Below are 23,888 nucleotides of genomic sequence, written 5' to 3'. Positions count from 1 at the left end.
AACAGAGCTCAAAAAGAAATTAACAATTGGAAGAATAGTGTTCAAGTAAAAAAAAATAAAAAATATTGACCTTATTATACAGCTGGATTGAGCTCGAATGATCAAAAAATAAGCTTTTATAATTCATCTTCCCTTAGATCTATTTTGAAGATGACTTCAGCTGAATCTATCAGATAGAAAAATTGCTCAAAAATGAAAACAAGTAGAACGTGTATCAGGCATACAGTGCTCCATTACCACTTACTCAACTCTTCCCAAAATTCTTTGAAACATGCAACCGCATTCACAAACCCTCCAAGAGGAAAGCCGGCTGTGTACACACACAGGTGTGTTTTGGATGCAGCTCCCTGACAATAGTAATAAATTATGTATTTCCTGTGGAGATTTGTTTGCACACCAGATTTAGGGTTGAAATACAAACAAAACAAGGTTCACTGAATATAAATACTATCCAATTAACAGGAATGGTTGGGAATATATTTATATTTTCCATGGTAATATAGAAATTAGTCCATTTTCCATACACATTGCACAAGGGTTTACATTAGGCACAAGTTCATGAAGTATAATGTCAGCTGTAATTATTATGATTTCCTAAATAAATTGTATTAATTAAAACTATTTGGAATTTTATCTAATGACATATTTATTTTATAGATATAGGTACTTAATTTTACCAAGTGATATTATGTACCAAAAAAAGAAAAATCATTAATCAATTACTTTTACCTGCCTTACAACATACTATTGCTTCATTTTAAGTTACTGTAATGGGCATCTTAAATTTATCGGGGAAAAAACCCAAAACATGCACTGTAATTCAGAATTGTCTCTTCATAGAAAATCTAGGATGAAAATGTGCCATACTGAAGGAAAATAATCAGTCACGAAAAATTTGCAACAGGAACACTCACCATTATTCACATTACTGTTAATATGCTGTAACAATACAGAGTAGTCCAAAAATATAAAGATCCTAAAAGGCACAATTGCTGCACGGCTCTTGTAATAAAGGCATATTTGTAAAACAACCACACCGCTACTTAGAATACCTAGGAAAAGCTAATGAATAGAACTACAGCTTGACACTAGGAAACTGAAATCTTATCAAAAGAGCAAACCTTAGCTTCAGAAATTATACACAACTCCTTCATATTGTCACCCCTTTGTTCACACATGAATATTTCTGGTGTTTTCAAAAAAAAAAAAAAAGTTGTGTTGATGTTGCTGGTTTATGGACGTTTTTCTTCCTGCCTGCCCCCTTAATATATATAACTTGCATCCACTTGCATTTAATTATTTTGCAAAACCACCAGGGAAAAATAAAAAATAATCCTCTGAGTCCTTGTGGGCAACCTCCACAAATACTATTTTCCAGCTGCATATAAAATATCACGGAATGGCTCTTATGCCCTTCCTAAAAGTGTAATTCTTTTTTAAGAAACCAACCACAGTGTAACAAATGAAATTGTAATTCATTTTGGTTACTATGCATGAGGGTGAGAATAAGAGGCAGTAACCCCTGAGGATATATTTTCAAGTTATACATTTCCTTATAAAAACTTTATAGAATTAAAAATTATAAGATTTCTAGTAAAAAAGGATTAGCTATTATAAACTCTCAGAAAACAATGCTAGCAATCAATACATATACCTTATACTTTTAGCTAATTTTGACATTGATGCCAGATCAAAAAAAACCCCATATTTCAATTATTAAATTCAATATGGCTGAGAAAAGAAGTTCTAATAAATTGTTCAATTGTGCATTTCTTACAAAATCTCAGTAATGGTAATGTGATAAAAGACATGTGGCAGGGCATATCTGCTACTCTTTAAACATGACAACAAGCACTGGGAAAATAGGTACTCCAGCAAACTATAATACTCTTACATCTCTGAAAGCCAGAGAAAGTTTTAATTAGTTTGCTAGTTCAGGGCTTCCTAGAATAAATGCAATTCTGTCATTTCTAATGCACTCTCATGATCAGTTAATGGACTTTTTTTTTTTTTTTTTTTGCCTCCAGCTCAGACAACCTTCTTGTCTTATAATTTCTTTTAAATCAATTCACAGGTTCTCCATATTTTCTCATCCAGAACACTAATGAGCTTGTCTAAAATTCAGTTTTAATGCACCATTCTACTGGCACACAGAAGTGTTCTTTTTCATATCCACAATGCATTTCTGCATTACTCCCCAAAATTTCCATAGAAATCAGTGGAGGTGCCACCATTTGAAAATCTGACACCCACATGCCTATTTATACCCTAGCTCAGAGTCCACACACACCCACCCCCCACCCCCACCCCCACACACACTGATACAAGCAGCTTGATTAGCATTTTTGGAGCCCAAAGAGTTGTGTACAACCATTCTTGATTTTTCAAGCATTTTCCAAAATCATGTCCAACTTGGAGAACAAGAGGGCACTTTAAATATTCAATTGTAAATGCCAAAATAAAACATTTGTTTTGTATTGGAAACACAGAATTCTGTCTTGGAAATCACAGAATCAAATTTTGGCTGTGTGGAACCTCAGGATGCCCTCTACTCCAAACTCCTGGTCAAACTAGGGCTGCCTTCAAGGTCAGATCAGGCTGCTCAGGAACTTTTGCAGCACAGTTCTGTTGCATTTTGTGGCCATTAAATCTCCCCTCTATTCAGTTACCTGCAATTAATGACTTACAGAAGAACTTCACATCTCCATGATTTCTGTAGTCACCAGCTCTTACGAATCTACGGTGGACTTCAGAATTCAAACTGACCGGGGTTTAAATATTTACATATTTATTTATTTCCCAAGATAAACTTTCAAATTAGGTGTCCTCTTTAAAAGGAAAGTGCTTTGAAACTTTTTAAGGAGATCAAAATCTTTGCATGTGGAATGTGCATGTAGTATCTTGCGAAGGTTGTCACTGCACAGGCGGATTGCAATCTAAGCCCAAACAGAGGTAAATGAGATACTTTCTTGACTTGACCAGACTGTGTATACAATGTTAAGCAGAAAAAAAGAAAAGCCTTTAAACTGGGATGATCATTAACTTATCTCAGAAAAACAGAAAGAGCAGCTGAATAACTTAAGCTAAAAATGCAACAGATGAACACAATCTGAAGGTAGCGCATTTCTCATCACTTGAAGCTTTTGTGATGATGTTTGTGCAGCTTACAAAACCAGGCTTTAGTCAAATGTAATATATTGGATTCAAAATACAGAAAATAAGTAAAACTACTTATTTCTCAATACAAGAAATTAAATTACATGTTCAGAAGGTTTTTGTATATGTCCATTCTATCTAAAAACCTATGAAATGAAGAAATCTGAACAGAAATATTCATAAATGTTGAATAAAATAACAGCCCAACGTTTCTGTACCCACTCTTGACTGCACTGCATTTTCCACCATCAGTGGCAAAGGGGCACCTTAGTTTCCACCACTGAAGAAATGCACGCCCTGCAGTACAACTTATTTCTTTATTTACATTCATTGAAGCATGCTATCAGACAAATCTAGCAAAACCAAAAGTTAACCCAAGCAACCTGAGAAACTATGCAACTTCAATGGTACTTTCACTTCTTGGCTGATGTACTCCTTTTTCTGGGTAAAGTGTTGGAAAAGAAAGGAAAACAGGAAATTCACACACAAAAGACTCCGTAATTTGTTCTTTCCACAATAGATCATAGTTCATGGCAGCTGCAAGTCCTATGCCAACAACAGTATTGGAATAACAGAGAGCTGGTAACCTCATTTTCATTTGGTATCAAAATGAATTCAGGATTTTAGTCCATCTTCCATATCAACAATAAAATTATCGAGGTTTATAATGGAAGTTAATTACCATGTTACCAACAGCTATATGAAATGAAACATACATCTCTCTGCCTTTGAGTCTGTAAAGTTGTGTGTGTACATTGTTAGAGATTTACATGTCCAGAATAATTTGCAGAAAGATAACAATGTTTTCAAAAACAAAGGACAGGTGTAATTTCCTTAGAGAGTGACTCACTGGAAGCAGCATAGGACCCATCCGGAGACATCGGTTTTGAGGAACTAAAAAAGTAACTGTATTTTATCTCTGTTTTATTCTGAAAACAAAAACATCAGGTCTGTTCTCACACTCAAAAGGCAGCCTACATTTCTATCCAGCAGACCAATCTCAAGATCCACAATGTCTAGGACAAAATTGTTAGTAGCAGGTGGATGGACAGATGGGGTTAGCTGGAATTAATTTTTAATATAATGAGCATTCCTCGAAGAAAAATGACTTGTGTGTTTTAAATAATGGAGCTACCCATCTTGCAGCTTACTGGAATAAAATTATGTAACCAGTTTCCTATTATTAATGGCAACTCAGGAACAGAAAAGCACCGAGCCATGGGTTCAGCAAATTGCTCTGACAGAAGTTTGATGTCCACTGCCATATTTCTCTGGGCAGCACAGCTCCTGCCCCCATGCGTGCACTCACAGCACATGTAAATTTGTACAGACACAGGAAACGTGTTGTGCATAGAAATACTAAAATCTGCTCTGACAATAAACAAACTGGTCTACCTGGTTAAAAGCTGGATAGCACTATTATACACATGTTACCTAGCATCACTTTCACCTTGCTCTTTTTAGACCACTGGAAAATGTTTTTGCCTCTATTAGCTAATTTTACTCAGTCAAAAGGTAACTGGTTGAGCATACACTCCTAATCCATTGCGGCACAAAATGAAACAGATTTTAGAAGTTTCTGTATTTTTTTGGTTGTTTTTTTGTTTTTAATGTGAACCTGTCTTCTATGGGATAATAATAAAACAAGAGTATGGGCTCAATCAGATCCCTGTCTTAAAGTTGATGGTTTCATAAATTTCTAAACTGCCTTTAAGACAAACATAAGTAAATAGTTGTTGCTACTGTATACCTGCTCATACTTTGAGACTATAAATTATTTAGAACAAGAACCTCTAAACATTTTTAAACAGAGCTCTCCACAAGAGATCACGAACAAAAACTGTTCAAGATTTTATTAACAAAGATTATTATATAATTATGTAAAATGAGTAAATATAGTATCAGGCTAGAGGAAGAAGCAAAACAAGTCAAAGATACTTGCCTGGGTAACGAGCGGTTCCAATAGCCTCTCTACTGTGAGAGTCCTGATTTCCAAACTTTTGGGGTCCCATTTCAAAATGATAGGTGATGTTGCAGAAGTCATACTCCCTAGAACAGACAAAATGACACAACATCCATGCATTATTAGTGTAATATCCAAATACTGCAGAGTTTATTTAGAAAATACCACATATGCTGTTCTTGTTCATATATGAAATACTTCTCCATAATCTTGCTAGTGTTCCGCTGCTCCCAAGAACTCCCAGGTGCGCCACTGCCACATCCACCAAGTGCTTAAATGTTCATATTTAAAAACTTTTCCTCGCCTATACTCCTTAAGAATAGACACCCTAACACGCTGCATACATGTTGCACTGGATGTACGTGGCAAGGTTTGGGTAGTGATGGGGCTGCAAGGTTGGCTCTGTGTGAAGATATCAGGGGCTGCCCCTTGCTGGGCACAGCAGGGGCCACCACAGGACAGAGCTGAGCCCATCAGCAATGCTGGTGACATGTCTAGGAAAGCACATTTAAGAAAGGACAAAACACTGCATGGCAATTCGAGGAGTGAGGCAAAAAAAGTGTGAGAAACAATCCTGCAAACCCCAAGGTCAAAGAAGGCGAAGTGGAAGGAAGTGCTCCAGGTGCTGGAGCAGAGGTTCCACTGTAGCCCATGGAGAAGTCCATGGTGAAGCAGGAATTTCCTATGAGAACCACATCAGAGCAGATATTACTGCAGACCATGGAGAACCCAATGCAGCAGCAGACAGATAAGTCCTGAAGGACCTGCATCCCATGGAGAGCGCACGCAGGAACAGGTTCATTCTGAAGGACTGCAGCCCATGGAAAGGACCCATACTGGAGCAGGGGGGAAGTGTGAACTGACTGCAACCCCCATTCCCCAGCCCCCCTGGACTGCTCTGGGCAGGAAAGGCAAGGAAGCAGAAGAGTCAGGAGTGAAGGAACGAAGCTGAGACCAAGAAAATATGGGGTGGGGTGGGGTGGGGGGTGTCTCTGCATGATCGAACTGTATTTTAATTAGCAATAAAATAAATTATTTTTTGCCAATTCAAGTCTGTTTTGCCCATGACGGTAACTGGTAAATGACTGTAATGTCTTTATCTCCACCTACGATGTTTCCATACTATTTTGTCCCCATGTCCCGTTGCGGATGGGGGAGTAAGAGTGTGGCTTGTAGCAGCTAGCCAGGGTCAACCCACCAACACAACAAATAAAACAAATTCAACAAGCCTGTTCCAATTTTTGAGTAAAACTTCCCCACAGCATTCAGGCTTCCTTAATTTTACACCTAAAATGGTAGTACTTGCTTAAAAACAAAATAAGCATTCTCCAGACCATTTTAGGCTTAAAAGCCTAAACAAGCCCTAAAACAAAGGCAGCAGCAAGTTGCTGTCATTTTATTTGCCAATTTAAGTCTTCATGAATTTTTCAAGACAGTGGACTTTACATTTCAAATTCCAGATAGAGAAAAATCCAGCTGTCAGTTTGTAAGAGACATAGAATGCACCTCACTGAGCTGGAAAGTGATGAAAGTATTTGGTGACAAGTAATGCCACGTGTAAACTAATTTTCCCACAATAAAAACAAACAAACAAAAAAAAAAAACAAACAACAAAAAAACCCACAGGAAAATGTGATAAAAATGTTTATTTTAAATAATTCTGGTTTAAATATTTCCCTTCATTTTAAAATTAAAATTAAAAATTCATAGTTCCAAATACCCAGAATACCATAAGAACTCTAGCAGGTAAAGACAAACCAATATCATCATATTGTATGGTGCATAAGTGAGATCCAAATCAAGCCCTCTGTGTACAATATCGCAAAAGTTTAAAATTGTTTTCTCCAGAAAACTAAGTTTAACTGACAAGAGAATTTCAGTAATTAAAAAATAAATAAATGAAATTCAAAGTCACCACACAATTCAATGAACAAAATCAAAAGAAGTTCAGCTATTGCTCCTTGAATAACAATCCATTTCATAAAGCTTGATTCAATAAGGTATGTATTCAGTATTTACCAACATTATCTAGTATATACAAAATAAATTGTACTGCTTTTACTGCTTTATTCAGGAGAATGTCTTGAGTAATTACTATCACCCAAAATTAAAATGCTAGTAAGGATATGCAAAAGTCATTCACAGTCTGCAAAAGACCATGTTACTAGAAGGCAACTTAAAATACTTGCTCAAAAAGAGAGGCGTATCAGAATCCCCTAATCAATGTATTTATAAATCACATATCAAACCAGCTCTCAGCCTTCTCTCATTTGTGAACATTTGGTAGAATTATCAGATAATATCTAGGGTGTGCTACATTGCTATCCAGTTTTCACTCTTCTGCAAAAAATCATCAGGTTTCATGGTTTACAATGCTGAAAACTCCCATAGATGCGATTAAAGAAAATCATTAGACAGTTTCTAGTTGCTGTAAACATGGTTAATGGGGAAGCTATCCTCATTTTTCCAACAATGTTTAATCATCTTTCACAGAACCTCTTTCTTTTTCATGTAGCATGGTTGCTACTCCAGTTGGCCTGTGTATTCTAGAAGTATGTTTTCAGTACACAGTTATTCTAGTCAATAATTTATGAGTTATGATACTTTTAAATGTGTCAAATACAGTTTCATTCTTTTTAATAAGCACCCTTGTCCTCACTATTAACATGGGTACTGAAACATACACCTCTCATTATACAAAAATATATCCAAAGCTGTAACATAGTCCAAAGCCTACATAAGCCAAGTAATTTCAGTGGATGGCAATCATAAAGCTGGCATAAAAGATAACCTGGATGGTCACTTTTTTCAATCAGAACACTGCCTCAGTGTCAACCTTAAGTAAGAAATAGAAAAAATATCCTTCAGAATTCAATATGAAAGGGTGAGCAATACTTTCAACTATAAAAAGGATACATACAAGAGAGAGCCTTAGGAAAAACCCGTAAGAAAGTTTTTCATTTGCAGTAAAATCTACCCCACAAAAGCAAATAATTAAAAAGTCAAATTAAGCATTTTACTCAACATTTCTCCAGCTGCTGTCACAACAGCAATTTTAAATGACAAAAGACTAAAAAGAAGTTACCTGCCCAAGTCCATGTATATGAATAGATGGAATATTTCTTCCTTGCCATTTCTACAATGATATCCCTAATGTGAACAGGTGAACAGGGACCGCTCAGTTGGAGAAAGGAAAATACACTAACGATATCTTATGCCTATTAGACCAAATATTCCCAAAATCAGTAGCTTTAAGTATTTCACTGAAAACAAAATGCTTCATAGCTTACACCTGACTTAGGGTTGCACAGTACTAGTGAGGGAGATAACCTGTGTGAGCAGAGGATAATGGTATCGCATAATATTTTTCGTATAAAGATAAAAGTCTATTATGTTAGATAGAAGAAAACACTAGTAAAATACATATGTCACATAAGTGAAAGGTATCTCCTTTCCCATTACCTTCTAGACTAGACTGATATCCCTTGTTTTCTAAAGTATTTTTTTAGTAATTGTTTGCTTACCCCTGGAGTTTCCCATTTACGGCCATTTTTTTAAGTACTCAGTAACATACACAGAAAACAATCAATTTGTTCTTCAAAATGTGAAACTAGGTTTCTCATCTCAGTTTCAGCCTCTAATTTAGAAACACGTACTGATTGTTCTTTGGGGTAAGTCTCATTGAAATAAAGCTTACATGGTGGTTTTGTGATTGCAGAGTTAAGAAAATATTTTTAGCAGAAAGTTTCAGTGAAACTTAATTTCTGTTGTTCACATATATTACCAACTGGCATCCTGATATTTGAAATTTGATATTATTAAATAAATAAATTATGTTAATAGCACTGTAGTAGTACTGCTGAAGAAATATAGAGATTATTGCAGTTCTAATCCTGAAACTAGTTCCACCCTTTTTCAAGAATATATTTCAGGAATTCCATTTCTTAACTTTGTTTTTTCATCCTTCCACATGGTCTAAAATACGTTTGTCTCTTGTTTTAAGCTTTTAGTTTTTCCTAAATACAGCAATACAGAAATGTCTCTACCTGGTCTGGTAACTAGCATTCAATGTGAACATTTGTTTAGGCAGTTTGTCTTCAAAGCCTGTCTGTAAAGAAAGTATTTACTTCAGTCAACAAATCTTTAGAGTGGATACCGGTATTTGAGCCAAATTCCACATCAGTGGAATTCTTCATTAACATAACAGTCACCAAAAATCTAACTCCACATCACCCTTATCACCAACCTTTTCACACAGCAAAATTATACTTTTTCAAACATTCTACAAAACCAAAATACTCTGCACCGGAAATTACTTTTTTCTCTATCACACTACAGCATATTGTTTTCCCATACAATAGATCCACTTCCCTTGCAGCTTACACAGATGTGTATTCTGATGGTCAAAAACTGTCACAAGTGACACTGGACCTCATTTCTATACTGCAAAATGAAAGTATTTTAAATCTACGTGAGCAAAAGCAACATTTGCCAAAGCAAACTGATAATTTTTTAGAAATATAAACATTGCTAGCCTAGAACAGGTCTCCAGTTGAGGCCAGAAAAACTCTAAACCAACAGATGTTAGTCCAGTTCACATCTGCAATGCCATTGCAGACATGAAAGACAGCTGGTAAACGTTTCATACAGAATGAAGTAAAAACCCATTCTATCTGATTCATAGCAAATCTGCAACATTAATCTGGTGACAATACCAGATGGCATCACAAGTCTGTACTTCCAACATTATGTTTGCTACTAGAAGGCAAAAAATGAACTTCACTGGCAAGAAAGAAAGGTGTCCAGCAAGGTGGAAAGTTAGTAACTTGAGAGGAGGTAAAGGCAAAATAATAATAATTTAGCCCTTGTTTCCAGATATTAAATTTTAATAGCCCTAATACCTCAAGGGATTTATATATAAAAAAGATTTTATATATAAAAAGAAAAAAAAAAAAGCTTTACAAAGGATTCTCCCACATCAATTACCATCTTGGCTTATAGTCCCCATGCCCAGACTGATGGGGCATGTGCTTTACACCAACCTGATCTTCCACAGTAGAGAGGCCAGTTCAGCTCCTCCTGCATGTTTCCATCCTTTGTGTTTTGTAACAGTGCTATGAATTCCATCAAGAACATAACATGGTTGAGCTCTAACTAAATCCTACAGAAGAAAAACAATTTTTCAGTTCCCTGCCTGACTTGGGAGGCACATGTGTGACGGCACCAGTAACAAGTAAAGCTCTGAACACGGCAGCAGAGGTGAAGGGGAAGACAGAACTGCCTCTTCAGCAGCAGCACGAACACAAACTGGTTTAAGATGACTGAGAAACTGAATGACAGATACTCTGCGCTTTCTTGGTTTGCATCCTTAGACTGAGAAGGATGTCAAAACAAACACCTCTGTACACAGAGACAGACTTATGTGAAGAATATGGGAATTCCTTGCAGCAGGATACACAGTCTTTTGAGACAGAAATGGAAAAATCCTGACTGACTTCACTGGGAGCTAGAAATCTAAATGTGAATGGTTATATCCTTGAGTATGGCTACAGAGTACAACAGCGTGACATTAAGGATGTGTGAGCTGGCTCCGAATTACCTCATATAGGTACAGGGCAGGCTGGAGCACAGGACAAACTAGCTCAGACATTAGAAACACTAGCAACGTACACAGCCCTAGAAACTCCACCACTTGGCTGACCTGGCTGGCAGAAGACTGCAGTGATACCTGTTGGTATATACAGCTGAGATTCTGCTGTTACCTTAGGTTTATCTGCAGTACTGAGCAATGCAGACATACCTTGTGACCTGACATGAGCAGATAAAGTGCCATTCCAAGAGCTCCGATACTCAAGGGAACCTGGTTTCCAACACTATTCTCAATCCATTTGCCCATTCTCTGTCTCTACTAATGCAAGAATACAAGTAGAGACAGAAGGACACAGAGAATAAGTGCATAAAAATTGCAAAGAAGCAAAATACAGGGGAAATGCTACGAGGACAGAGACTAACAATGATGAGTAAGAGAGCAATGGAAAAGGGAATAGAGAACACCCTTTTCTACAGATAAAAGCAACTATCATTAGTCAATGACAGCCCAGTACAGCCTCCAGAAGATCTGGCTGAAACGATCAGTTGACATGGGCAGTTCCCATCACCTTTCTTAAAAAAGGATGAAGAAGGAAAGAAAATAAAAAAGAAAAAAAGGTGGAGCAGGATGGTTTGGAGGAATACATGTCTCCATATGTTTGAACAACCAGCTCTTGGCATATTTATTTATGTTGTCTCATAAATGTGACTCTTTTGTCTTCTCGCCTAAAACTTAAGCAGGAAAACCCAAGCCAAAATAAACCTCTAGGCCCCACTTCCCAGCTTAACCATGCAGAGAATTTTTTATTTGAGCCCTTCTAAGCTCTCAGCTTCCTTTTGAATTCACAGCCCTCTCTGCTTCTGCTAACCCTCCACCTCCATGGGTTGAGATTCTGGTCTGGCCTCAACAAAATGATGTTCTCAAATGGAAGCAGCCCATTATGCAAAGCCAGACTTCTAGCCAACAAACCATCAAGTGAGGAGGAAAAAGGCCTTGACAAGGGGAAGATTACCTTGGCAACAAAGCCGGGGGAAGGTGACCATAGAGTGCCCTGACACAGAAACACAAAAGCTATAAAAAGGCATGGCTGAGTCATTCACACTTTTCAGTCACATTAACCAGCTCAGTCTTGGGAGCAACTGCCTACACCAAGACTTGTCTGATCCAGGAGGGCAAATTGCCTTCAGAAATCAAAGCGACCATGAAGAACTCACAGGGAAGGTGCAAACTGCAGCACAAGGGTCAGTGTAACAAAGGTTCCACCTACACCCACCCGCATGACCTGCGGGTTCTTCTGCTTTAACTAAAAAGAGTGATAATATGTTCCAAAACTGTGGGCAAAGCTGAGCTGTATGCAATGTCCAAATTGTTTTTATCTACTATAAAGCTTAGAAAAATAATTCCAGTTTAATGGCTCACACATCTACAGCTATGGGTCGCTTGTCTGTTCAGGCTCTCACATCAGCATGGCCCTTGATGGCCTTGAGGAACGTGGTACCATGATGTCAGGCGTGGTCGTACAAACCTATGCCCCCTTGGTCCAGCACACCCCTGAGCTCCACCCAGTTCCTAACAGGCCCATTTTGAAAAGATGTTTAGACAAAGAACAGTATGGACCTGAGGTCAGTCTGTGGACTCTGGGGCAAGAAGCTGGACTATGAATTCAGCTCTGGAGAAGTTTAATATATAAAAGATCCTCACTCTAAGAGGATGTTAGATACAATACCTAATTCCTAAAACACCTAAAATCTAATCGTTGGTTCTATATGAGTAACCTGGTGTTTTGGGGAGGGCTGTCCCTAAGAAGGATAGAAAACAGAGGGATTCCCATTTGATTGATGTGGTAAATACTAGGAGTAGAATTGTTTGATGTGAAAAGTGATTTTCCCCAAGATGAGTAAGCAATGAAAGTGCTTCAAAGCTGTTTTAAGTAGCCATACATAAAATGTCTACATAAAAATATTTTATCTTACATTATCTATAACATGCTTTTTTTCCACTGAATAACACTTACAGTTAAGGCAGTGGAGTTTCCTAAAAAAGCTCAGTGAAATAAAAGGTTTTAAGGAACCTATACCAAAAGGAAGCCTAAGTTCCAGCAAAAGATTGCCAAGTTACTTCTGCACAACTGAAGATTTCTCAACAGATCACTCTGTATTCACACAGCTCTTCAGTGTCTGCTAATAAAAGTCTTCTCACTGAGTTCTGGACGTGATCAAAGTCTCTGAGCTCACTGCTGCTGAGATGCTGGTTCAGGTAGGGTCACACTGCAAGCCTAGGAAAACCAAATTATTGTAAATCAGGTCCTTGGTGCAGATCCTATGCTCTGCATTCTCTCTCCACCATATTTCCCCCAAAATTACTTCAAATTTCTACATATAGCAAAGTAATACCTCTATAAGACATTTAGATTACTGTAGATATGATCAAATTACAGAAATTATTCTCCTTTTTATTACTAAAATCATAAAAGCTTTGTTAAAGTCCTGTTCCTTCTTAAGAAAACATTAATCTCATATCTTGCAGGGGGAAAAACAAAACCCAAAAACTTTTATTGACTAAATTATTTAACCTCTTTGTATTTTTAGTCACTGTATTAAACTGGCATTGGCAATACCTGCTTACATGTCTACAAAAGCAGAGAAGTATTAAGCCCTACTGGTATAAACTAACGCACATTTGCTCCCCCTGCAACACAGAATTTGTATCTCATATTCCAACAGTTATTCAATAAAAGTTCTTGAACTTTGGAAGCTTCTGCCACTGCATATAGGGGTCATCCTTTCACTGAAAATATCCTATTTACAATTCCTCATACTTTGAAACTACAATTAACCTTACCTCTATTTCCCTGCAGCTTTTCTTCATTTCTCTGACAGATAACTTCTTATTCCATACAATCTACCATTGTTACTTTCAAATGAAAAAAAAATCGCATTTTTTCCTATGGAGAGTCAAAGCTTTAGAGGTTTTTGCACTTTTGGTTGGCTTTTTAAGGAGACTATTTCCCTGCTAGTTTCACTACAACAGCAATACTATTAACATCATCTCTACATGTCTTTCTCCTTCATTAAGCTTTAAATTATCTAACTATTAATTATTCTAATTAGGAGGGGTTTGCTCTTGTTCCTACAGATGCAACACTATTTTCCTGCACTGAACAGAATCTTTTAGTTATCTTAACTACAGATAAAACCAGCTGAAAGCTTGTACAATTTCACTGTGATGTACTGGATGACAACATGCTCCCCTTGCCCTTGCAAAGTCTACAAGCTTCCAACTACCGAGAATGAGCTGTTCCATTTTCCAATTCTATAATTAACACATTAAACAGAACTGCTTGCAAACAAAGCCCTGTGGAAGCACAGTTGACATTTCTTTGGCAATTAATATTAAGGGCCACTAATAAACTTTCTGAACATTCCCACCAACTTCTAGATGCACACATTGACTTTTTGCTGGTATCTGCATTTGTCAATCTGTTCATCACTTGCCTCAGAAATTCCCAAAAATCTTAGAGAAGTTTATCAGCTAACCTTGTGTTCATTAAATCTGCTCTTTCTTTAAGCATGTTAAAGAAAGTTGCTCTGTCCCTAGCAAACCCATTCAGAAAGGCCTCATATTCTGATAGAAGCCACATGTACCATTCCATAATTATTTACCACTGTTCCATTAATCCAAAACCAGGACAAAGTAAAAATCTATAATGATGTAAATAGATTTTAAGAATAAGAACTAAATTGCCTAATTGTGCTTTATTCTTCCCTCCCCCCGATGTTATTCTTATGCTGATGCATGTTTTAAATAAAGCACAATGCATAGCCATCCATGATGATATCCAAAATCTTCTGTCTTCCCCAGCTGTGTGTTTGCAGGATTTTCTGCAGTTTCATTAGCTAGGAAATACTGAAATACAATGTGGTATAAGACATGATATTCTGAAATGATTAATAAAGATATTAAAGGTCTGTGTTACCTATTCAGAACAGTCCTTTATTCAAAAAGTAAGTAATGTAGACAATCAGAGAACACATACTATTACTAACATAAAAGATGACATCCAAAGCCAGAACAGTGTAGATGGCATGCTTAAAGAAAATAACATTTACAAAAAAAAAAAAAAAAAAGTAGCAGTTTCTCCGAAAACCTACATACACTTTGGAAAAATGTAATGTAAAGAGGACCAGACCTCCTAACACTTGTCCTCTCTCTTTAATCTATTATAAGTTTGGACTAATTTTGAATTTTCCTGATCTTTCTTTAATATGTGGAGTACTGAAGACATTCCTGAAAAGCAGGGAAAAGACTTGTGTCTTTGCTTAAAATTTGAAGACAGAGCAACCTCAGAGTAAGGCTGTAAATTCAACACTACCCTCTCACAAAATAATGGGAAAAGTAGGCACATAAATCTGTTAACGAAGTATTACACAGGGGTTACAAAATTACCATCAGTATCATAGATTTATAGATTTTTAATTAAGGTAACTTTAGAGGTCATAAAAGTAAAGAATTAAAAATTTTTGTAACAGGCTCCTTAATCCAGGCCAAGGTATACTAAAATCCACTGAGTGAAAGCTGGAATTAAACAAGTTTTTACTAGAAATAAATAGCTATTAAAATTTTTTTAAATAGGGAAAATGTTGATGGGGAGCAATTTGCAAGGACCTCAAGATGGATTTTCCATCACTGCTTATTTTAAATTCAGAACTTACTGCCTCAAAGGTAAGGATTACTTTAAACACGAATGACCATTAAAAGATACGGTGCATGTTATACAGGTGATTACACTAATCACATCTCTTCCTTCCAGCATGCCATTCTGTCAGTGTATGAAAACACACTGCTCAAGTTTTGTAGAGAAAATGCCTGGCTCAATTAAAATATAAAACTATTACTGCATCGCACCTGGAGATTCTTGCTACTTAACCTCAAATGCATCACAAGACATAATAAAGAGGTCGACAAAACAAAAGCAGAAAGTGGGATCTGGACTAATTTCAGAAAATTCTGTACAGCCATGTGAATGCTTTGAAGGTTCTTATGGTGCCCAACAAATAACCAGGTTTCCCGAGAAGCTGATTCACACACTCCAGCAATAACTAAATTCAGCTTTTATCAAACTGAATTCCAGAACCCTTGAACTCTAGCAGTGAACACTGTATACAATCTACAACACTACTTTCCATTAAGATAAGAAGCATATAGAGTTAAGAGTTCCCACTAATTACAAATGTGCTGGTACAGACCAGACAGGCCAGTAACATCTAGAGATTTACGCTCCATGGCAACATAATTCATATGGCTGGAAAGCCACTGGCACTGACGATACAACCCACTGTGTCTTTAAAGCTACTCGTAAAATACAGAAAATTATTTGATGTGCAGAACAAACACATTGGGGTTTGTTTATATTAAGCAATGTTTCTCCAGCATTAGCTAAAAAGATTACTTACAGGAGTGAGATGGAAAGATAATAATTTAATGACAGATGATATTTACATTCTCCGTACAGAGCAGTAGCATTAAAAGTTACTATCATTGCTACAAAGTTCCTAACCATACCACTATCTTAAAGTTTCCTCCTTTGTATCTTACCATGAAAAAAGCCCATTTTTGACACAGCGAATTTGTTTTACTTGGCTGAGATCCACATCTTTAATAACTTCAGTGTATGTTGCCAGCCATCATAGTGATGCATGAATGTTCTTGGGTTTTACTAGGGTCCTCCGAGTAGAAATAAAGAAAACGAAGAAGATAATTCAATAGCAGCAAGTGTCATCATCACTTCTCTTTATTGCACAGACATGAAAAGTATCCAATATCATCATTTGTCCCTGATTGTGGTATGTTCATTCTTTAAGCCTGAGGGGGTTTGTTTGTTTGTTCGGTTTTTGTTTTATACGCTGTATTCAAATATCTAGTCAATAGGTTATTCTCCTGCTTTTACTAATCCATGGCATCCTATCACTTGTTCTGCTGCAATGTACAAAGCACTTTAAGCTTGTCCCTTGTGGCTATTTTGTTCTTGTTCAGTTGGGTTTTACTACATGTTTACATCCCACTCCTTGAATTCCCCATTTGTCTTCACATAAGCCCACTGCGCCATACTATTTTTTTAACTAATTCTTATCAAGCAGCCCCAGCTTTCTAACATCTGAAAGTAGACTAAATGTGACTGTTTCTAGTCTACTCAGCCATTCTATTAACACACTAGGTTGCAACACGATATTTACGGTATTGCCATCAGTCCATATTTTTTTGTTTTCAGTGTAGAACTCATAGCTAAACATTTTTCCCCCACCTCATCCATGAAGGAATCAAACATCCCAAGAACAAATGAGAGTACACTACTTCTATAATTTCCCTACTCATACATTTCATGACTTAATCATTCTTCTTTTTTTCTGAAGCATCTGCAGAATATAAACGGCCTTTCAACAATATTGTGCTTCTCAAAGGCCCAAAATAATATTTTTTTTAAAAAGTATATCCTCAACCTTGTGGTATCAACCAACATATTGGGGGGGAGGGGGGGGGGGGGGGGACGACAGAGACAAAACCAAAAGCCATAGTGACAAACCAAATTTGTAATTTTCTAGTTTTTGTCAGTCTATTGTCATACATATGGACATGTTATCTATACTAGCTACAACTTCTACAGTCATTGTTCTAAAAATCTTTAGAAAAATCATTATTTATTTTTTTAATTAGCTGCTGATATCTATGATGTGACCATAAGTGAAGAGAAGACAGTTCACATAAAATTAGTGGTCAGTCTATACTACATTTGCAGATTGAGAAAATTTCTCAGATGCATCACTGTGACTGTAATTGGGCCCTAGATCAACCACTACTTTGAGCCAGATCTACTTGTAGTTTTCCTTCCAATTAAGCAAACCAAAAATACTACAAAGGATTCGAATTAGTAAAACTAGATTTTAGTACAACACAGCTTGGCCATTACAATAAAGAAAATTCAGAAACAGAGCATCAAAAATGAAAGGCATTTATGAACAATTGTATCTCCTTTCTACTGCATCCTTCCAGTGTAGATTTTTTCCTTTGGTCTTGCTCTTGGGTAGCAACATATTTTACCAAGTCTTTGAAAGCCTGAAAATGTCCATTTCCAACACTATTATAACACATCTTCTTGGGCGTCTATTCATTACTTCTTAAGAAGGCATCAGGTTTCCAGTAATGCTACGGGTTCCAGACTTGTTTCTATATCTCGTGCTGCCTTCCTGATCCACCATACTCTTATAACTCAAACAAACCATAGATAGTCCAAGCTTTATTATTTTCCTTTACTTTCATGTCCTTTCCCCCTCCTCTTATGTTTCTGAGAAACCTAATTACTGACAATAAATTAACTGATCTCAGGACTGAATACAACATGTACTGCAGTGGAAAATGCCAACCCACATACTCCTACCATTTAGCTGTTTCTCCCTTTTTCCTTCCTTCCAACCAAACAAGAGCCATCAAGCAGAATTGCTTTGAAGTTCTTGAAATGGCTATGAAAGAGACAGATGAAATTTAACTTCGATAAATGTGAAGTGATTAAAAAAACAGGAAAAAGGACCAGGATCGTGATTACATACATAATGATGGACTCTGAAGTGGTTATTAATACCCAGGAACACAATCTGTGAATTATAATAGCTATATGTAAATTCCAGCTTAACACAGAGTAGCAACCAAAAATAAAGTGAGGGATTATTCTGAAAGGGAAAGAGAACAAAATGGAAAACACCATTATGCCATTATAAACCCATGTCATGAATACTATTCGGCCATTACTTTTCTACAAAGAATATTGCAGAACTCAGAAATACAGTTGCAACAAGGATGATCAAGGACTTCAGGGAACAACTAAATAGATTAAAATCTTCATTATGGGAAAAAAAAAAAAAAACAAACCAAAACACACCAACCCCAAGACTGAGAGGGGATACAATATAGCCAACAAGGCCCGAAGTATCATGGATAAAGTGAAAAAGTCTTTTGCTTTTGTCTTTTTCAATTAAAAAAGAACACACCAAAACTACTAAACTGCCAAATAAAAAACCTACATGTTATCAGCAAAGGTTTTGGAACTCCTTGTCATAGGGTACTACAGATGCTAGAAGTTTACATCAGCTCATAGATTAACTCACTATATTCATGAAACAGAAAGAAAGGGGAAAAGAAACACAAACCAAACAAAACCACCCCAACGGATTGACCCGAAGCCCCTAAGCTGCAGGCTGCCCAAGGCTCGGAGGGCAGTCCAGCAAGTAGCGCTGAGTGCTTTCTCTAGACTTTTACTCTGAGGCATCAACCATTTAATCTCCTCATTAAATGGAGTCTAAAGCTGTTGACACCCTGGCCTACTGTCTACTCTGGTAGAAGAGAAAGACAAATCACTTGGAGACAATCTCCAGAAAGATAAGGAGATCTCCAAGGAAATAAAAGACTGGGCTAACTTTTTGGAGTGAGATAAATCTATTCCTTTTCCACTTCTTGTGTGACAAAATAACGAGGGTACGTGGTGCCAAGCTATTACAGCAGGAACAGCTTTGCACTGACAGGGCAGATCAGGAATCAAGTAACCCAGTAGATAGTGAGGGTAAACACAGAGATGACAGCTCCAATTTGCCTTTCAAGCATGAGCAGCTTCATTTACTAAAAAAAGTGTGTAGAGGAATCATTCAGCTTAGCACACAGGCACTCAAGAAAACGACTTCATATCATAGATCTACAATGTTCCTGCAAGTGAGGAATCAGTACTGAGAATGAGGCACAGAGAATAACTCAAGTGTTGAACTGGTGGCGACATTTTCTCCTTCAGTATCTAAAAGGCAGAGATACAGCGGTATTGCTTTCAATGCCTCTCATGCCGCTAGAAGTCAAGAGGGAGGTTCAGACAATACTATGAGCTATTGGTGCCAAAAGAGAGAGAAAAAACATCAGCAATGTACACAGATCATGTAGATGTATACATGAACTATTTATTAGGCGAAATGAGGACCCTTTCCTTTGTCTTATCCATAGAGGTTGACACACAACCCCTTCTGCCCCCTGTGCCTTGTTTCAGCAATAAAATACAAAGACCACTATTAGTGCACTTCAGGTTGATCAGCTCCTTACTATCAGCTTAGTTTGGCAATAAATGTCAAATTTAATCAAACCATCATTTATTTATTTTTTCTGCACTTCTTTCCTTCTCTAGTTCCAGCTTTTAAAGGACCTTCAATAGTTCATGCATTCTCAAAAGAAACAATATAGGTTTAAAACTTCTATACTACATTTAATCCATGATGATCTTGCACAATTACTTAATGGTAAGACAGTAGCTAATGAGAAAATTCAAAAGAAATTGAACTCATTTTGAGAAATAGGATTCTATTTAACATCATTTAATTACTTCCTTAGGTCACAGAAAGGAACTCAGACATTCATACCAGCAATTAAATTTCTTAACATAAAAGAACAAACTCTTCTGAAACCAGATATTATTAAGAAACTACTTTCCTTTTGAAACTTTTTTTTTTCTTCCCATTTCTGTGTCATGGATAGAGAAGTATTCCAGTACAATATTTGAAAATAATATAATAGTAATGTTTAATACCTCCATCAATGACAGAGGGATCAAGTGCACCCGCAGCAAATTTCCAGACAACACCAAGCTCAGTGGTGCAGCTGACACACCTGAGGGACAAGATGCCATCCAGAGGGACCTAGAATAATCTGGGAAGTGGGCCCACGTGAACCTCATCAGGTTTAACAAGGCCAAGTGCAAAGTCCTGCACTTAGGTTGGGGCAACCTATCAGTACAGGCTGGGTGTGAAAGGATGGAGAGCAGCCCCGTCGAGAAGGACCTGGGGGTGCTGATGGATGAAAAGCTGGGCATGACCCGGCACTGTGCGCTCGCAGCCCAGAGAGCCACCCGTGCCCTGGGCTGCATCCCCTGCAGCGTGGCCGGCCGGGCAAGGGAGGGGGCTCTGCCCCTCTGCCCCGCTCTGGTGAGACCCCCCTGCAGCGCTGCCTCCAGCTCCGCAGTCATTAGTACAAGACAGACACGGACCTGCTGGAGCAAGTCCAGAGGAGGCCATGAAAATGATCACAGAGCTGGAGCACCTCTCCTGTGAGGAAAGGCTGAGGGATTTGGGTTGTTCACCCTGGAAAAGCGAAGGCTCCTGTGAGACCTTATTGTGGCCTTTCAGTACTTCAGGGGGGCTTGTAAGGAAGATGGAGACAAACTTTTAACAGGGCCTGTAGCAATAGGACAAGGAGTAATGATTTCAAACTAAAAGAAGGCAGATTCAGACTAGATATAATGCAAAAACGTTTCTTATGATGAGGCCAATGAAACAGTGGCACAGGCTGCCCAGAGAGGTGGTAGGTGCCCCATCCCTGGAAATATTCAAGGCCAGGCTGGACGGGGCTCTGAGCAACATCGTCTGGTTGCAGATGTCCATGCCCATGGCAGGGGGTTGGACTAGTAGATGGCCTCTAAAGGTGGCTTCCAGCCCAAACCATTCTATGATTCTATGATCTGACAAATAAAAATAAATGCCTTAGCAATGAATATTCCACTTCATTTCTGGATGACCCTTGCAGCTATCTTTAATTTGTCACCTACTAACTATAATGTAAGTGTAAAATAAAAGACATTGCTATTCTCCAAATACAAAATTATTACCAAATTAACCACCCCATTTCTTTTCAATAAACTGTTCTAAAACTACATGCCATTTTTTTCTACTTTTTAAAAAAAATTCTTAACATATATGAAAACACTATAATCAAAAGGTATCAAATAAACTACGACTGTTCTAATCTTTCCAGCACAAAAAAAAAAAAAAAAAAAAAAACCAACACAAAAAACCCAAAACAACAAAACCAAACCCAACACTGTGAAACTCTTGTAGGGGGGGGGAAATTAATAATCTATGAGGTGATATTATGAAACTCTATCAAATCATTTCTAGCTTTCTTGTTTCTATTTTCTTTCATTCTGTTAAAGTGTTTACATGTTTGATTGCTACTAAGAAAAAACAGCTTGTGCAATGACCAGATAACTTACCAACTTCAGCTTTGTTACAAAAGGAACTGTAGTATAAAAGCCAGAACAACAACAACAAAAGACACATTTCCATCAGTTTCTTTTTATTTACATCTTCTTATGTCTCCCTTGAGTTATCTCTAGTGACAGCATCTATAACATTAAAACTTTACAAAAGCAGTAGCACCAGAAATTTACTGGGGTTTAACTAATTTTTTTCTTTATATTGTTCCATTAGAACCACTTCTTCAACTTCCCCTGAGTTCATTGTGAATTTGAAATACTGAACCTTCCATAACTTTGAAATTCCTTGTTGTATAAGAGCTAGATATGAATTTGGGATCATTACCACACAGTTGGCATCATAAGGAAATGTTTGAGCAAGGATTGGTAACCACTGATACAATTTGGGGAGAAAAAAATTAGTTCTACATAATTTCACTGGTTTATTCCAAGTAAGCAAAGTAAACTGAAGTATTAACCAAAGATAAATCTTCGCTATATAAGCCTTGCAACAGCATAATGCATCATTAAAAAGAGCACATTTAATCAAATCCATAAATGAATCTAACCTATTAAGAAATGCAAAATTCAAGCTCAGGTTATACAGTATATTACTGACTGATGCATAATACTAATCCCAGAAATGTACCAGTATCTTTTCCTACCTCGATGTAGCAAAATTTATTTACAGAAATACAGGTCTAAAATATGTAACTTCATTGGGTAATTTAAGGTAGTATTCGCTAAAAATTTAAATACTGGAAATTAGATTTATGGACCAGAGGCTTTTGCCAGGAATATTGCAAATATACATGTGTGTGCACTATTTTAAATTAAGTTAGACAACTCAACTTATTTATATATTTTCCTACCAATATAATAACTAAAAGTAAAAATTGCGAAGAGGAAAAACTTAACATTTTATTTCTATTGCCACTGAATACCACATTCAAAGCCTGAGTCCAAGATTAAATAATGTCATTATGGTAAATATCTCACATTATAAGACATCTTGATAGCACTTATTTTGGAAGGCTGGGATAATTTATGACATGTCCTAGTCTTTCCTCTCATTTGTACTCATCTCGGGACAAATGGAGGGTTGCCTCTGAGAATATGATGACCTAAAGGGAACAGACTTTCAGTATTCATCTTCACTTTTACAGTTACAATGTCACCTTTTGCAATTTCTACACAATTCTCTTCAGATTGGGTGCTACAAACTTATCTTTTTTCATTATTTTTGACGCTACATATTTCATTAAGAAACACAGTACTTGTGCCTGAGAAGAAACTATGAAATCAAAAGAGATTATTTTGTGGAATTAATTTTGATCTTGTCATTAGTGAGACAAGTGCTTAAGATGGAAAAAATGACAATTTCTTAAATGTTCTTGATACAATTGATGTCCTAATCACCACTGCTGTGTCACACTTTCATTCAGATTTATCTATCCATCATCCATAGCTTCATTCTCTTAGATTGCCTTAAGATAATCTGTTTCATTTTACCAGCAAGTAACAGAGGAATGAAAAATAGCCCATCTTATCCTAGCCAGATAAAAGACACAACCTATAAGGACCCAGCTACTTCTAGTTCCAATAAAACAAACCTAATTAATTTAAATGTAAGATTTTCAGAATAAGCTTTATACATAATTGACCTTGCTCTCTCAAACAACTTTTTACAGTGTCCTGTTTGAATCACACAAATTGTCTCCTTCGTCACTTCAATTCCTATGCGTATGATTTTTTCCTTTTCATATCCTGTCCTTATCAGCTGCCTAAATACGAATACATCTCATAAATTATATTGTCTCAAAGGACCACAGTATAATTTTCTACTGTTGTAAACTACAGCTTCAGTTTACAACTAAAAACCTATGGAAATCTACAGTTATATACCAAATATTTAATCCATCTTCTTCTAAGTTAATATTAGTATATTTATATATGGTTGAAAGTTGTTGTTGGTTTAGGAATTATTTCCTCTTTTTCTTTATTCTTACTCCCCCTCCATCCCAAAATATAAAATGAACAAAGAAACATGTAGATGTACTTTAAAGTAACCCAGGAAATTCAAGTTATTCCTTCTAGGCAAAAGAAAAAGGAAAGCATGTATAGTTCTT

The 23,888-nt window shown here is 36.9% G+C and overlaps 1 protein-coding gene across 2 annotated transcripts in view; it reads right to left on the bottom strand.

Annotated features, from left to right (window-relative positions):
- CTNNA2 (catenin alpha 2) overlaps positions 1-23,888 on the bottom strand; it is a 515,720-nt gene that overhangs the window by 450,181 nt on the left and 41,651 nt on the right. For both annotated transcript variants that reach the window (XM_040591247.1, XM_040591257.1), the window contains exon 2: positions 5,099-5,205. In XM_040591247.1, coding sequence (XP_040447181.1) covers positions 5,099-5,200 — 102 coding nt within the window. In that variant the 5' untranslated portion in view covers positions 5,201-5,205. The remainder of the gene's footprint in view (positions 1-5,098; positions 5,206-23,888) is intronic.

This window comes from Falco naumanni, chromosome 1 (genome assembly GCF_017639655.2).
Source record: "Falco naumanni isolate bFalNau1 chromosome 1, bFalNau1.pat, whole genome shotgun sequence".
Lineage (NCBI taxonomy): Eukaryota > Metazoa > Chordata > Aves > Falconiformes > Falconidae > Falco > Falco naumanni.
This window is presented reverse-complemented; position numbering and strand designations above follow the sequence as displayed.